At 44.9% G+C, this 17801-nt stretch overlaps 2 protein-coding genes across 2 annotated transcripts in view; one reads left to right on the forward strand and one right to left on the reverse strand.

The window, feature by feature from the left end:
* Positions 1-3380: 3380 nt before the first annotated feature.
* Positions 3381-15742, forward strand: dbh (dopamine beta-hydroxylase (dopamine beta-monooxygenase); the record flags this gene model as incomplete). Its single annotated transcript, XM_079735701.1, has 12 exons — positions 3381-3752; positions 7629-7775; positions 8538-8795; positions 9888-10064; positions 10436-10538; positions 11290-11456; positions 11782-11925; positions 12325-12363; positions 12992-13051; positions 13409-13536; positions 14777-14936; positions 15647-15742. The coding sequence occupies 12 exons, from the start codon at positions 3381-3383 to the stop codon at positions 15740-15742; spliced, it is 1851 nt and encodes a 616-aa protein (XP_079591827.1).
* Positions 15743-17342: 1600 nt separating this feature from the next.
* Positions 17343-17801, reverse strand: part of sardh (sarcosine dehydrogenase) — a gene marked incomplete at its 3' end in the record, with an annotated part of 29618 nt that continues 29159 nt past the window's right edge. Inside the window, exon 20 of the mRNA XM_079735702.1 lies at positions 17343-17451. Coding sequence (XP_079591828.1) covers positions 17343-17451 — 109 coding nt within the window. The remainder of the gene's footprint in view (positions 17452-17801) is intronic.

The following is a 17801-nucleotide window of genomic DNA, read 5'->3' on the forward strand; positions in this document are numbered from 1 at the left end:
CGTTTTCCCCGGGATGCGAAGGCAACCGGATGCTGTCAAAATAAAATCAAAGAAGGAAATCATGACCAAACAATTATGAACAAATAGTCGACGCGAGGCTTCACGGTTCTCTCTGTGGCGTTGGTCGTCGTTTGTCATACGCTGCGAGGGCGCGCGCGCGTGCGTGTGAGTGCGTGTGTGAGTGTCTATGTGTGAGTGATTGTGTATGCGTGCGTGTGTGTGCTTGTCAGTATTTCGGATCTGCACACCGCTTGGGGTATGCACTGTGAAATGCAGCGTTGGAGATGTGATGTGCAAGACGAGACAAGACGTGGACCATTTCGTAGTCTGTGCAAAGTGGGTTTGTTATCAAATACATTGGTTAGCTACTTACACACGAACTTGCCACCTGTGACAAAACCTTGAATCACCTTGAAACAAATTGGAAATGAAGGAAAGAGGTTGCGCAGTAATGCTTGCCATCACACAGTCCAATGAAGGGGCCGGCGCTGGCCATTGGCCCCCGGGCGAGGTAAAGAGTTTTTTGGGTTTATTTCCCGGATTTCCTTCATCGAGGGCAACCGGAGCCAACCAGAAGGGGGCGCTCTATGCGACCGCCGATATTATGGCCAATGACTGGCTATCAAACGTACTGTGTGTGTGTGTGTGTGTGTGTGTGTGTGTGTGTGTGTGTGTGTGTGTGTGTGTGTGTGTGTGTGTGTGTGTGTGTGTGTGTGTGTGTGTGAGGTTCATTGTTGGTCTGTGGTTTAATCGGTGAGTATTCATGCAAGCGCAAACATACGCCCGATGTATCCAAATAATCCAGAACAAGTTAACAGCCTTCCTGTTCTTCACCTATAGGCCAACTTCCGAACACAATTTCCAAAATAATAGTAATATGAAACCAAGGACAGGACATTCAAAGTAGTACATTTGGATGTGTGTGTTCTTTAACTGGTACAAGCTCTTCTTCTAATTCATCAGCAGAACAGACAGCACATCCTCCAAGTAAACAATATCTTCATCCTCTCCTTTTATACACTATACTGTTTGTATTGAAGATTTTGTTCTGCTAAAGAAAAAAATAAACAAATAACCGCACGCACACTCAATATATTGAGTGTTTCGTTGAATGTGGCAAATGTCTTTAGTTCAGGTGCAGGACAAAAAACGTTCAATTCATATTAAGAAACTAGGATGTAAAGGGAGATGATTCACCTGCTGAGCCTCAGGGCTGTAGGGGTAATCCTCACCTGAAAGAGGAAGAGGGAAGGTCAGCTGTTCTTTGATTAGATAATGGACTGTGATTGATAACTGTAGAGTGTGTTCAAGAATCCTTGATGAGCCAATGTGTGATGAGATCCTGGGGCAAAGCATTGTTGGAGGCACAGGAAGAGGAATAGAGCATAACTGAATGCAAATATTTTATTGCATTTAAATCACACACAACACACACACACACACACACACACACACACAGACAAACACCCCTCCCCGCCCACACACACACGCACACACACACACACACACAGACAAACACCCCTCCCACCCCACACACACACGCACACACACACACACAGACAAACACCCCTCCCACCCCACACACACACGCACACACACACACACAGACAATCACCCCTCCCACCCCCCCCCCCCACACACACACACACACACACACATACACACAGATCTGTGAAAGTAATTTCAGAGATGCAACATCATTCTCTCCCTCCACAGCCAATCTGACAGCTGACCCAAGCCCCTCCAGCAGGGCTCTCATTTGTCCCTCTGTTGCTCCAGATGACCTCATAGGGTCTCTTCATGTGGGACTGACGGCAACAGTTGTCTGAGAATATGCCCATGTTTCATAGAAAACGGAACAGGAAGTTAATAAAAGATGAATAGTGCATTATAGCGTATACCTGGGACACATAAGCAGGAAAAAATAGGAACAAGGAAAGATAAAAAGGGTTAAACAAAGAGATAGACGGACAAAGCACGCACACTTGTTTGTTGGAGAGTCTGTTTTATAGAGAGACAGGAAGCAAAGAGGGAAGAGAGAAAAAAGCAAGAAAGAGAGCGAGAGAGAGAGACTTAACCCAGGCAGGTATCATGTGGCACATGATAGAAGGAGACAGAAGAAGGATAGACAGATCGCTAAAGCGCTCTCATTTCCTCAGGGAACAGTGGGGTTTGATTACATTAACACACTATGATGCTGCTGCTGCTGCTGCTGCTGTTGCTGCTGCTGCTGGCTAGCATCTCTTGTTTCCACTCCACTCCAACACAACCAAACCAAACACAACCCAGCCCAACACAACACAGCCCAACACAACCAGGGCTGTAAGCGGCTGTTGGGCCAGTACGCACACGTCAGAACACAAGCCCGGACGAGCTGCCGAGCTGTCAGAGACCTCCCAGGAGTCTATCAGCTGGGAAGGTGTGATTGCTTACATATCCATATCTATCGGCTGTCAATCAGCAGACATCCAGTGTAGGTCTGAGGACGAATGTATACATACAACTGAGATAACAGAAGTTATTGTATTACTCAATGTGAAGCATTTTACCAATTATTCTTGTGTCTGACGTCTATGATTGAGAGAGGCTATGAGTATATTCACCGGGACCTTTTGCCTGCAGCACATCACCATCATGTACTTCACAGCCCTGGCTGCCCTGGTTCTCATAACAGAAGTTATTGTATTACTCAATGTAAAGCATTTTACCAATTATTCTTGTGTCTGACGTCATAGCGAACATACGTTTCAGGAGAAACTCACCATACGGTCATTTAACTATACGTCTGACATTTTGGGAGCATGATTTGGGCATGAGCTGTGAGGGAGATCGAAAGTGCAATAAAGTCTAGTTAGTCCAGGCCGATTGTTGTTGATCATGTCCATGGATCAATTTAGATCAATTAGGACCTGGCAGATGTGCAGAATCATGGCTGACCCCGGGGCTTAAAGAAAAACAATCCTATTTTCCCCAACAGACCTAATGCCATTAGCCTGCAGTCCGCACATAAATGGAAAGGACAAAAGGGAGGGGTTTCCTTAAAAAGCAGAGACAGAAAAACTGAGATGAGACCAAGGGAAGAGCAGTGACACTGTCGGAGGAAAGAACATACAAGGACTTTATGGGAAAAAATTGGAAATACAACGTTTATATATTTTTTAGTGGAGGACGATGAAAAACTGAAAAAGATTTGAGGGCTGGACAACTTCCCATCATCAAGAGACACTTTTTCACCTAACTGCACAGTTGGACATAAAAATACATATGCAATGTGATGTCTTTATTAACTAACAAAGTAACGAATTAGCGTTCAACGCGTCAAATTCACCGAAAAAAAAATTGGGCCGTGAACAAGTGAAAGCGACCCCGTTAGAGAGGCTATGGGTATATTCACCGGGTCCTTTCGCCTGCAGGACATCACCGTCATGTACTTCACAGCCCTGGCTGCCCTGGTTCTCATCTTGGTAGCGTCGTACCAGGCCCCGGCCAGAGCCATCAACCCCCTGGACCCCTCGTCCAGGCCCCGGGCGCCCGCGCCCCCTGCTCTGCCCATGCCCTTCCACGTGCCACTGGACCCCCGCGGAGACCTCCAGCTGGCCTGGAACGTCAGCTACGCCACGCAAGAGGTCTACTTTGAGCTGACGGTGGCCCACATACAGCACGGTGTGTTGCTGGGCATGTCAGACCGCGGGGAGCTGACCAACGCCGACCTGGTGGTTCTGTGGGACGACGGAGCCAAGAGCTACTTTGGGGTAACGGTCGTGACACTGATCCGTAGCTAGGCTGGTGGATGTATGCTGTGAAGGCAGGGGATGGCGTTGTAGATGGGATTTTGTGGTAGTCTGAAAGCTGAGGTTATTTTATATACATTCATGTATTTTGTGGAATTAATAAGCATAAAATCTAGACTCTATCATCAATATGAATCCTGAACATACATTCTAATATGTTGCAAGCTAAATATGAAATTACCCTATGATAAGTGTGCAACCATGTAAAACATCTGTTTGAACCGATAGCCAATTAGATTGATACCTGTTAGACTCACATACGATTTTTTTTCGGTGAATTTAGAAAAAACATTTTCTCCACAAATCAAACTTATACATAATAATACATGAGTAAATGAATAAATGTTACAATACACTGAAAAAAGCAATACAAACATATAAATTATATAAATATAAATATCCAAATTATTTAGATTTGTAGAGTTAGTCCGGTAATGTAAAATAAGTGAAACAGCATTTGTCCACATTTGAAGAGATGCCATGCCATTGTATACTAATCATCTCAGAAGTATACAAACATAATACAATTTACATACATGTATAATGGATATAATACATGTTCCTGTCACTAATTTTAGAAGTGCAACAGGAAAAGAGCTACATTAAACTCCTGGTTGTGCAAGGAGGCAGAACTGGACTGAAAGGCAATTGCTGAAAGGCAAAAGGATGTCATAATGCACATAATCATGTGTATTTTATGATGTCACACGATGCCTTGTGCTATGATAGGCACCATCCTGTTGTTGAGTCACCAACATTTCCTGACAAGGACATATTCAATTATGTCCAGAAATATTCTAGTCTTTGCCAATGTGTTTTTTATGTTTTCTATGTCCTCTGTGCCTCTGGTTCTTTATTGCAAAGAAATAAGGCAGTTTTAAGGTTGCGTTTCTTTATGTGCATGTACACACACACACACACAAACTCACACAGACACACACACACACACACACACACAAACCCACACACACACACACACAGAAACACACACACACACACACACACACACACACAAACACACACAAGGTCAGTTCATGAATAGGCAATCATACATCAGCTGCTGCAAATCTCTTCAATTACACCATATTCAATATATATTTGCCAAAATACATATTTCTTCCCCATAGGCCCTTCTAATATCATCATCTCAGGTTTCATACAATGCCCTCTGAGGTTGTCGTTCTATTGGAGGACCCAAATAACCTTAAACTAGGCTAAAGTTAGCCTACTCAAAACTTAGTTTGGCCATGTCTCGCACGAGAAACGCTGGGGCAGTTTCAAAACACAACTATGTCTCCCCAAAATGACAAATCGCTTAATAAATGAATGACCAAAACACCATTTAGTATTACCAACAACATCCCTGTGCTCCTATACTTCAGCAAAGGAGGCGGTCCATTGCGATGTGACAACAACATGACATGCACATGCCCCCTAATTGGCTCGTGGTCCATCAATCACCTCCTCCACACCATCACCTCCTAACACGTCGACCAGCTGGACCCAGTTGTCCTGCTCAGCGTCTGAATGGGGCCGTCCCACTACCACCCCTCTGCCCCTGCAGTATGTCCCTCAAAATACAGTCCTCTGGTTTACCTGAGGATGGCCAGACTAGTCCCCCAAACAAACGAGTCATCCGTTCTAATCACCTTCATGCCTGTCATGCTAGATAATCCCTTTCCACGTGAATGCTTGAATGAAGACCCGAGTTTCTGGAAGTAACTTTGTGTTTTTAATTTTGGTTAGCATCACAGCGTACAGTCTCTGTGCGCCTGAAACACAGGTGGCTTTAGAATTGAACAAATAGACATTCGCTCACACAAATTAACTAAGTTCATAAAGGGGCAGATCGAGTGAAGGCAGCAATGTTCTCAAACTTGCAGCAAAGCTTCCCCAGGGGTCAGGTACTGCATTATGGAGACACAGAGTAACAAAATGGGCGCTAAGACCTCTTACCTGGGATAGTTACAGTTTTTGTTCAATCGTTTAAACACGTTTTCTGAAACTATAGCTCAATTTCTCAAAACTCTAAACACAAACCTGAGAAGAGTTAATCATTTTGTCAAAACTACACAAATTCTTCTCAAAACTGTTTTTTTTCCACCAAACAGTAAGCACAGCTATCAAATGAATATCTCTTAGAGAGCATCAATTAAACACTGGTGTGATCAATTCAAAACACATCAAAATACTATTTACATATATTTTGGCTTTATGAGGCCGTGTTACATATTCCATGTATACAATTGTTTAGAAATAGCTTTCTTTTTTAAAGTTGCAATTAGGTGGTACATATAGTATAAAGACTGTTGCCATATTATAATACAATACTGTGAATATATTATATAAATACTGCATTGACACAATCGTATCAGAATAGGATACAATGCATATTTGTCTATCCAATGAGCTCCAATGGGCTAAACTCACAATCCCAGCTTCCCAGAGTCATACTGTACACCTATAGTTGATGCTACAACATTGCTCTGACAATACACCAATGTTACCTATTTTGGTAAATTACAGTACAGTAATTGCACTGATAAGTAAAACGAAAAACACTAAAGTAAGAAAATGTTAAGACTGTCTTTCGGGGGATGTAATGAGGAAATCATTGCAAGTACAAAAAGGTAACAAAGCAAATATGTATTTTTTTACTGTAATACAGTAAAATGATCAGGCCAAAGAACCATATCTACAACACAGTAGAGCTCACGATTCCTCTTTTATGCTCTGACACATGATTGAAGTGTTTTGCCAGTTAAGTTTGAACAGGTGAGAAGTGAGTTAGACTTATTAGTAATTAGTTGTTGCATTTTTAAGGCCAGTGTGATCCAAGAGAACCAAGTGTGCTAAATTATGAGATTTGTGCTTAGAGTTTATCAAAAATGTGAAAAGTGGAATTGTGCTTAGAGTTTAGCAGTTTGGAGTCTTGTAGTTGATACATGAGCTTCAAGTTTTCAGAATTGTCTGCATAGTTCCATTTTTTGTGTGTATACAATCGAGAAAAACTACAATTATTGTACATTGACTTATGAAGTACAATCGCTGTTATTTATTGAATCTTATAAAGCCAACGAATAATCATTGACAAATTATTTTCAATGGAGATCAGGTTACTGAGATAAATTTGATATATATAGTCTTGTGTTGTTCATCACTCTGTCATCATCATGTCTTGATGAACATATGAACATGACATGGCAACAGCTACCATATCAACAAAGAATCTATTCAATGATATCATCATTATTTCAAAACATGTTCATTTAATTAATATCAACAGTTAAGTTTGCCACACGATTCAAAGGGAAGCGAGAAGGTAAACAGAATGAGAGTGAGAAAATGAGAGAGCCGGGGAGAAATAGAGAGAGAAAACGATTTCAGGTTCTATTCTAGGCAGACATGAGACGTTACAGGAAGGTAAAGCCAGCTCCTGTTTTCCTTTGGGATGTGAATGTGCCTCTTGCCAGGCCTGGATCATTTTCAAATCACAAGTCTCTTCATTTTACTGATTATCACCAATTAACTTTAAGTAGTATATTCAAGTCCTGATATTATGTTCTCTATATATTCGCTGCCTTGTGAATTCATCTACCTAGGTACTGAGGTACTGTGTTTGTTTCTAAGTCATGACATGTTTATATATACGTGTGTGTGTGTGTGTGTGTGTGTGTATATATATGAACGTGCACATGTGTATGTGTATGTGTTGGTGTGAGTGTTTGTGTGTGTGTGTATGCAAATGTACGTGTGTGTGCACATGCATGTGTGTGTGCACATGCACGTGTGTGTGCGCGTGTACACGCGGGCATGTTTGCGTGTGTGTGTCCGCAGGATGCATGGAGTGATGCAGAGGGTCATGTAACTCAGGACAAACAACAGGATTACCAGCTGCTGGGGGCCAGCCAGACCCCCCGGGGCTTCCACCTGCTCTTCAATAGATCATTCAGCACCTGCGACCCCAGGGACTACCTCATCCAGGTGCGCCACACACACACACACACACACACACACAGATTGGAACCTCAGTGTCCATGCTTGTATGCAGGTTTCTCTTCATTATCGTTCTGGCAAATGTTGCCTTCCTGTTCTTTTTGCTCCGACGCTGTCTGTTGGTGAACACAAGATGCCCGTTGTTGTTTTTTTACTACGTTGTCATGGAGATCTGTCCATGTGTGGACGGCTCACACCATAACCCACCTAGATATGGAACGGACCGGAGAGCAGAGCCAACCTGCTCTGTTCATGTTGATCCACATAGTGCCATGATTTGAGTTGTAACGCGCAGCTCCCCTTTGAGTTATATTAGTTAAACATTATACTCCCTCCTGTCAAATGTGCTCTCTCTTGGCTTTGGTTCATCTTCACAACGATTTATATAATGGTTCGATGTTTTTTTCCCAGTATCAACTAGAACGATGATTGAACCCTGTTAAAGCCTTCAGGGGTTAAACTTTATTCCCACATTTAAACTCAGCCTACTTTCTTGCTGTAGTCATCTTTGGGTGGATCTTATTATCCAACTTACAGGGATTTTGGATACTTGTCATTAAGGAGCAGATAATAACAATATTGCTCAAGGGGGACTATGAATTGGGAATTGGGGATCAAACTCGATTTCCAAACCCCAGCCCGCCCCCCCTTATCTTCCCATCAGTATGTATTAAGTGAATAGGCTATAATACAATGAACCAAATACATAAACAGTGTCGTCCCCCCCCCCCCCCCCCCCCCCCCTGTCAGGATGGTACGGTCCACATCATCTACGGTCTCCTGGACCGTCCCATCGCGTCCCTGGACCGGCTCAACCTGTCCCTCATCCAGACGGGGGTGCAGAGGGTGCTGATGCTGCGGCCGGACGGCCCGGCGCCCTCCCTGCCCCCCGACGCCCAGACCCTGGAGGTCCTGGCGCCCAACGTCACCATCCCGGGCAAGGAGACCACCTACTGGTGCTCCGTCCAGCAGCTGCCCCTGAACATGCCCCGCAACCACATAGTCATGGTGTGGACCACTTTACTACACTACGCTATACTGCACTGGACTATACTGCACTACACTGTACTATACTTTACTACACTACGCTATACTGCACTGGACTATACTGCACTACACTGTACTATACTTTACTACACTACGCTATACTGCACTGGACTATACTGCACTACACTGTACTATACTTTACTACACTACGCTATACTGCGCTGGACTATACTGCACTACACTGTACTATACTTTACTATACTAGACTACACTATACTGCACTGTATATACTAAGCTTTATTATGCCATACTAAACTGTGCTATACTGTACAATAATGTACTATACTATACTTCACTATCCTGTACTATACTTTACTATCCTATCCTATGCTATAGTATGCTATTCTATACATCTTCACTGTACTACCTTGTGTAGTACCTATCCTTTACTATACTAACTAGTGAGTCATCTAGGAGATGTTTTTGAACACCCTCAGCTCCCATCCTGGTGTGCACAGCAAATCGAAAGTGTATCATCAAAGGCAGCCAGGAAGAAGATATAGTTGAGGTGTCTGCTGGAGAGGTGTTTCATTAATCAGAACCGCACTAAGGACCAAGCAGGCTCTCACTGGAGAATGCTGTAGACCCTAAAGTAAAACCCCACGCATTCAAGATAAGATGTGAATTTTGGATGGATAAGGGAAGCCCAATGATGGAGGTTGATTGTTTAACGACATATGCACGGAAAATTTCCTGGAACAGTAAATGTCCCATTCTAAAGCTTATGGAGGCCCCTCTAACACACACACACAAAGGTCCTAACAGCCTTTAGGGGCCCCTCTAACACACACACACGCTGGTCCTAACAGCCTTCAGGGGCCCCTCTAACACACACACACGCTGGTCCTAACAGCCTTCAGGGGCCTCTCTAACACACACACGCTGGTCCTAACAGCCTTCAGGGGCCCCTCTAACACACACACACGCTGGTCCTAACAGCCTTCAGGGGCCCCTCTAACACACACGCTGGTTCTGAGTGGTCCCAGGACCAGCGTGTGTGTTCTCACTCACACAGTTAACCCCTCCCACCTGCGCTGGTGTTCCCCCCGCCAGTACGAGTCGGCGATCACCCCGGGCAATGAGGCCATCGTCCACCACATGGAGGTGTTCGAGTGTTCCCCCGACATCCCCGATGTCCCGAGCTACAGCGGGCCCTGTGACGACAAGATGAAGCCCAGCAAGCTCAACTTCTGCCGCCACGTCCTGGCGGCCTGGGCCATGGGGGCGGAGGTTAGCTGGGGGGGGGACATGAGCCCACACACACACACACACACACACACACACACACACACACACACACACACACACACACACACACACACACACACACACACAGAGGCCTCATTAATATACAGATAGGGGTTGGACAGTGAGCATGTGTGTGTATGTGTGCGTGTGTGTGTGTGTGTGTGTGTTCGTTTGTGTGTGCGTGTGTGTTTGTGTGTGTATGCTTGCATGTGTGTGTGCGTGCGTGTGTGTGTGTGTTTGTGCGTCTGTCTGTGTTTGTGTGTGTGTGTGTTTTTGTGTGTGTGAGCGTGCATGTGTGTGCATGTGTTTGTGTGTGCATGTGTGTGTGTCTGTGTGTGTGTGTCTCCTGGCAGGCGTTCTACTACCCACCAGATGCAGGTCTTCCTCTCGGCGGTCCGGGCTCTTCCAGGTTTCTACGGCTGGAGGTCCACTACCACAATCCCCTGCTGCTCTCCGGTACACACACACAAAAACACACACACACACACACCACAGGGACACACACACACCACAGGCACACACACACACACACAGGCACACACAGGCACACACACACACAGGCACATACATGCACACACACACACACACACACACACAATCACACACACGCACACACACACACACACACACACACAGCTACACACACAGACAGTGGACACACACACACAGGCACACACACACATACACACAAACAGGCACACACACACACACAAGCATAGGCACACCCACACACACACACACACACACACACACACACACACACACGCACACACACAATTCCTGGAAATCCAGAGCCTATTTTCCCAGAGAGCAGACTCCTTAAATTACTGCAACCATGCGCTGATCTGCCTGGTGCTCACCATAAATCCTCACTGTTGTTCAGGCTGTGGCTGCCTCATCATTACCCTGCCCTCGGCCACCTATTGTTTATTATATACTATACATTTATTACCTCCTAATCACACATATATCAACAACATTCACATTGCAATGTCGCATTAATAGTCACTTAGTTTTCCACATTAGAGGTTGGAAGGATATGAACAGCCCTGTTTGGTTCCTAACGAAACACAATGTCTTTACCGGGTAATTTGCCAGTGGAAAGAGAGGCCCTTGTGTCTTGGGGTCGTGGTCCCTAGCAACCAGGGCTAGCTAGCGAGCTCGCCTGTATAGATAACACCACAATGCTACGTGCGCTCCGTTTCAGGCCGGCGTGACACCTCTGGGGTACGCTTGTATTACACCCCCAGTCTGCGGCGCTACGACGCGGGGATCATGGAGCTGGGGCTGGTCTACACCCCCATCATGGCGGTGCCTCCGAGGCAGCGCGCCTTTGACCTCTCCGGCTACTGCAACTCCAAGTGTACCCAGACTGTACGTATCCATACGTCTGTCATCTCATGGACGCCGTGAGCTGCTTCATTGGTCGTCGTGTTTTGTTTACCCTGGTTGGTAAACACATTTGAGAGAGTAGAATGTGATGAGTCTACTTTGTTGTTTGATGTTGGAAAAGGTTCGAAAAGGCTTTCATGTTTCATATTTCATATTGATAGCGTTATGATTTGGATTTGTTCATTTGGATTTGAATGAGAGAGCCAGGTCTGTCAAAAGAAAACGTGAAAATGTTGCAAAATGTTAACTGTAAAATGCAACTGTCAACAAAAGTTATACAACTTTTAAATAAAGTTGTGACCTCCAGGCGCTCCCTCCAGGTGGGATCAGTATATTTGCGTCCCAGCTCCACACCCACCTGGCGGGGAGAGGGGTCCGGACTGTTCTGGTAAGGGGAGGAGTAGAGCTGGAGGTCGTACAAGAAGACCAGCACTACAGCACACACTACCAGGTAGGACCCTACAAAGTACTACACACTACCAGGTAGGACCCTACAAAGTACTACACACTACCAGGTAGGACCCTACAAAGTACTACACACTACCAGGTAGGACCCTACAAAGTACTACACACTACCAGGTAGGACCCTACAAAGTACTACACACTACCAGGTAGGACCCTACAAAGTACTACACACTACCAGCTAGGACCCTACAAAGTACTAGTCTGTCTAGGTACTGTTCTCACTATAGCTTCATAACCATTTCATTTTAGTTTAGTTGATAATGTCCCAGCTGCTCACTCCAAAGACAAAGTCTGTATCTTTTACTCCTCGCTGAATAACAATTTCATGATTTGAATGCAGGTCCTGTTATGCTATCAGTAATTAACCAGCTAATTCTTCTTACAGACCATCAGAATGCTAAGGAAGATGGTCAGTGTATTACCTGTGAGTATATTACATTTAAACAATAATCCAAGGATGGAAACACCTAGTAACCGACCCTAACCTTATAGCATCCCTCACGTTGGGACTGTGAAGTGGAATAAAAAATTGAATATGGGTCTGGAGACTGTGAGGTGTAAACACCTACAGTCAATTCAGTCTGTTAAAACATTGAGTAGCCCCACACAGCAGTGAGGGGCTACAGGGGAGGGCTTCAGGAGAGGTAAGCAGATACGACGGCTCCAGAAGGTTCTGTTGGGCCGTCTTTCACAGATCCCTACGCGATCCACCTTCAATTATTTACTAATACTCTACTGCTACGTAGTACGTACATGAGTTTAAAAGCATTCTTGACTAGGTGTGTGTGTGTGTGTGCATGTGTGTATGTGTGTGTGGCTGTGTGAGGATTTGTGTGTGTGTATGTGTGTGTGCATGTGTGACTGTATGTGAGCCTTTGTGTGTATGTGTTTGTGCGTGTGTTTGATTGTTTATGTTTGTGCGTGTGTATGTATGTGTGTGTATGTGTGTGTGCATGTGTGTGTGTGTGTGCGTGCGTGCGTGCGTGCGTGCGTGCGTGCGTGCGTGCGTGCGTGCGTGCGTGCGTGTGTGTGTGTGTGTGTGTGTTCTGCAGGGAGACGTGCTGGTGACCAAGTGCACGTACAACACAGAAGATCGGAGCGGACCTACGGTGGTGAGCAGACCAACTCGAATTTTCTCATGGACTCTTTGTCCGTCCCCTCACAGCCCTGATACTGGCCCCCTCTACGGCCCCCCTCAGCGGCTCTCTCCTCCTCCTCTCCAACTCCTGCCCTCTTGCCCCCTGCTTTCCCTGTAGTCGTCTATACATCGCTCTCTTATTCCAGAGCAAATTTATCCTGGTTCCGACGTATGTTTCTCTCTGCATCGCCTCTGTATCGTCTGTCTGTCTATGTCTAGCTAGCTCTCCCTTTTTTTTCTGTCTGTCTCTCACTTTTTTCGGTCTGTCTCTCCCTCTCTGTCTGTATGTCTGTCTGTCTGTCTCTCTCCCTGTCTCCCTCTCCCTCCCTAGGGAGGCTTCGGCATCATGGAGGAGATGTGTGCGAACTACGTCCACTACTACCCCCGCACTCAGCTGGAGCTGTGCAAGAGCCACGTGGAGGCCGACTACCTGCAGAAGTACTTCAGCTCCATGAACAGGTACAGCGCACGGTTCACACTGGTTCAGGCTGTCTTACACGTCGCCTGTTTTTCTCTGTTGCTCTATCTCTATGACGACGAGTCTGGCATTTAGCATAAGCTTTCATCCACATTGAGGTCGGCAGGCATCAGGGATCAAACCCAGTACCTTTCCGCTGGGACTCGAATGACCTGGCTACTGGTATCATATCCTGGCCCCACCCCCGACTCCTCTCTCTCTAACCCTGGTCGTTTTGTTAAAATGTATCTTTCTTACTCGTATTTTGAACAGACTGCAGTGATACAAGACACTTTTATTAGTTGTCAATGTTGCATACATCCCCACATATCTATATCTATATCTATTATATATAAGTAGCATTATGGGCCCGACCCGGCCTGGGGCCCTCTTCGCGTCCCTTTTATGGTCCCTGGCTCCCCGCCCTCTGTGATTAAACCTTCCATCGCCTCCTCACTGCTTCAGGGACGGCCTGCAGCCACAGTAGACAATCTTCTCCCTGCTATAATCTGGGGAGGTATCGGCACTTCTGCTCAAGGATAAAGGAGGATGAAGTGCCCTGGAAAGAGCCCAAGGTCCCCGGGATACTGGTGGTTTAAAGCAGAGCGTACACACAGTCTCTGTGAACCAGAACCTTCTTGAAATTGGAGCAGCAAGCCTGGAAGCTGTTGCACCTGAACCAGCTTCTGATTTCAGCTATTAACAAGATAATCATTTGCTATAAAAACAATCTCTGAGCCTCTCTGATTAGAGACGCTCTAGGTAAAGATTCAAGAGCGGAAAATAGAGGGAGCATAAAAAAGAAGAGACAAGAAAGCCAGATTTTGAAACTAAACAACCAAAAATAAACTGACCTGGCTGGTCAGAAAGTCTTTGGATGGATCGACCTGTGGATGGGTGTGTTTTGTTCTTGAGAAACTTTCAGTTCAGACATTTTTTAAAGGTAGTCTGTAGGATTTAGTGGCATCTAGCAGTGAGGTTGCAGAATGCAACCCAATGAATGATGGCAGTTGATGATTTCATCTACCCTTACAGTGAAGTAATACCAACGATTCTTATTTTCATGGGATTATACACCAATTTAACCGTTATTTTGAATATTATATTACATTTCTGCCGAGTTTGTTCCACTAGAAGCCACTCAACTTCTTCACACCGCACCTTTAATGACGTGACATTGCAACACAGTGCAGGTTTAACTCTTGAATTCAGTCCCTCTCTCTCTCTCTCTCTCTCCCTCAGGTTCCAAGGTAGAGACCAGTGTGTGTGTGGTGAGGCCGGGGTGACGCAGCAGTTCTCTGCTCTGCACTGGGACCCATTCAGCGGCGAGGTGCTGGACTCCCTGTACAACAACGCCCCCATCTCCATGCACTGCAACCAGTCGTCTGCACGCCTCTTCCCTGTGAGCCCCCCTCCCCCCCAAACACACACATACACACACACACACACATGAACACACAGACGCACACACACACACAAACACATGTACAGGTGCATAAAAGCAATGTCATGTGCACATTCATACAAACACTCACGTTCATGTGCATACAAACACTCACATGCATCTGCATACTCACACACAAACCGCACACACACTTTTGGAAAGAACCCACTAACCCCAAAAGCAAGAAACGGAACAGACTGCAGTGATAGACAGTTAGTTCCTAAATATAACTATATAATATGTCATGTATATATATTTCAATATTATTTATATTCTTGTTATTCAGCAGTTTGTTTAGTACTTTTGCCTATGCAATCATACACACACGTTAACTAACTGGAAGCTAAAATATGAACAGATGAAGAGCTGCATCACAGCGATGGTGGGCTGTATGAATACTTTTGCTCACAAATTCCCAAGTTTATTCCAAGTTGATTTGCAGCATCCATTTGCACAGTTCTGAATTTAAATAAAACTCAATAAATGAATGCATAGTGTAGGCGGTGTGTTGGGGAATAAAAAAAAACAATGATAAAACACATTGGCAGCCAGAGAAGGGAACTGCTTTTGGTTTACACAGAAGTTCATTGGGGTCTCCAGGGTTACACTCCAGGGTAACAGCCTCTGTTACACTGTGAGATGACGCTATCACGTGTGTGCTCTAACAGGGGCAGTGGGACCACCAGCCTCTCCCGGAGGTCACCTCTGTGCTCCAGCAACCCCTGTACCCGTGTGAGGGAGGGAGGCTAAACCCAGGGGACTGACCGGCCCCCCCCCCCCTATCCGGAGCCGGGCAGACTGAAGGGCGTGGCCGGGGCCCCCCAGGGGTTGATGACCTCACATTGGCTTCACCATGATGTCTTTGCTTCTCTGAAACCGAAGGGTTCATGTAGCCTTGGAGGACTGATGTCCCCGTTATATTATATATTAAGAGCACTAATAAAAAAATACAATCAAATACATTGAAATAACTGGGAGCCTGACTTGCATGATCCTGAAGTTAGAATTGTGAAAGAATATACCTTTATAGCCTCCAGAGTGTTTCTATTGTTTGAGTCTCACGATACGACGTGGTAGGGTGCAAATGGAAGGGGATGTGCAACAGCTTTCTCACACAAAGGATTGTGATTGCTGGATTAAACGGGCAAGTAATTTGTAGCAGGCATATATTCTAAAAGCTAAAAGCCGGGCAAACATATTCTTTTAAATCATCTTTGAGTTCACTGAGATGCCGTTGGAACCTCAGAGAGTGTACCATACAGGACGAACCCTGACTGAGATACAGCCATTTAACCAGCAAACTGGCCATAGCGCCACCTGTTGGCAAACACACCATTTTGTTCTACATTTAACCCTGATACAAATGTCATCTTCTATACTTCTTAGTGTAATGTATATTTAGTGAGTAAATGTTTTCATTTTTGTTATGCATTTATTGAAACAGCATCGATTGATATATTTGTTATGTACAGAAAACTTGCAGAACATTAGAAAAACAGGACGGTTCGTGACTTCTATTTTACATCCGTCATCGTGACCCAAGTTACACTTGATTCTTAGCAACTGTTTTGTAACTGACAAACTTTCACCAATACACCACTTGCCATGAATCTCCATTATTCAAGCGAGAACATAGAATTATACTATTTAAAACACAGTCAAAAGGTCCAGCTCATAAACCCCTATTATCCAAAACGAAACCTGAAAGCTATACTTAATAAATTACCCTTAAGTGTATTTAGAATTTCATGGAAATAATTAAGACTTTGGTTTGAGATTTTAAAAATGTGTTTACCTCTATGGTAGACTTTTAAGTTCACAATCCACTGTAAATTAGTAAGCAAACTGAATCACATGACACTGATGAAATTAACAGAAGCAATCGCTGTAGCTTATCTGGTGCGTTCTATGTATACCAAGTTATAGATTTGGACTGTTTGCAAACATAAACGTGGGCTGCATACCAAGTATATAATATTATTACTTTCCATTGAGGATGATTATCTCGGGTAGAAGCGGTTGTAATTAACATTCAAAAAATGGGATTGCTATATCATCCTCCTGCCAAAATGCTTCATCACATATCATTTCTGACAAACTACATGACAGTAGTGTGTCAAAGACGAGCATATTATCCACTATGCTCGTCTTTATGAAAGGCATCCTGACAATATATGCATTGCACATTTGGCATTATGGGCAGATACCCAATTAAAATCAACCATGCGTTGGTTTTCATTGGCCATTAAAAGCCTATCCATTCACAGGACCAACTGCACCTGAATGTCATCCTTCCGTCCCAGAGGGAGCAAAGTGGGCATGGCCACATTCACTGTTCCGCCCCCTGCTCCTTATAAGGGCACCTCAATCATAAATGCCCTTCACACGCTTGTTCTCAGGGTCAAAGGGAGACTTAAGATGGGCTTTAGCCTGGTAGGTCACGCCCATCCTCTCCAGCGTGAAGTCACCGCTCCTAACAAAGTCAGGGTTCGCCTGGGAGAGAAAGAGACATAGAGAGAGACAGACAGACAGACACAGAGAGAGAGAGAGAGTCACAGACAGACAGAGACCAATTACAAATGAGGATTCACCAATTATATGACACTTAGAGAGAATGCTTCCCAAGACGTAAGCAGAGTGAACAGTGAAGAACAGAACAAGGCTGAAAGGCAGAGTGGAAAAACCTTTCCAGTCTCAAAAATAAACAATACGAGATGATAATATAACACTGCATGATGTCCCTCAGGCCTCTCCATCCCTCCCAACTGTCACTCAACATCCATCGGGAAATCTGAAGTGTTCCCAGCTGTGAGCATCTTTCTA

This window comes from Pollachius pollachius (genome assembly GCF_949987615.1).
Source record: "Pollachius pollachius genome assembly, chromosome: 4".
NCBI lineage: Eukaryota > Metazoa > Chordata > Actinopteri > Gadiformes > Gadidae > Pollachius > Pollachius pollachius.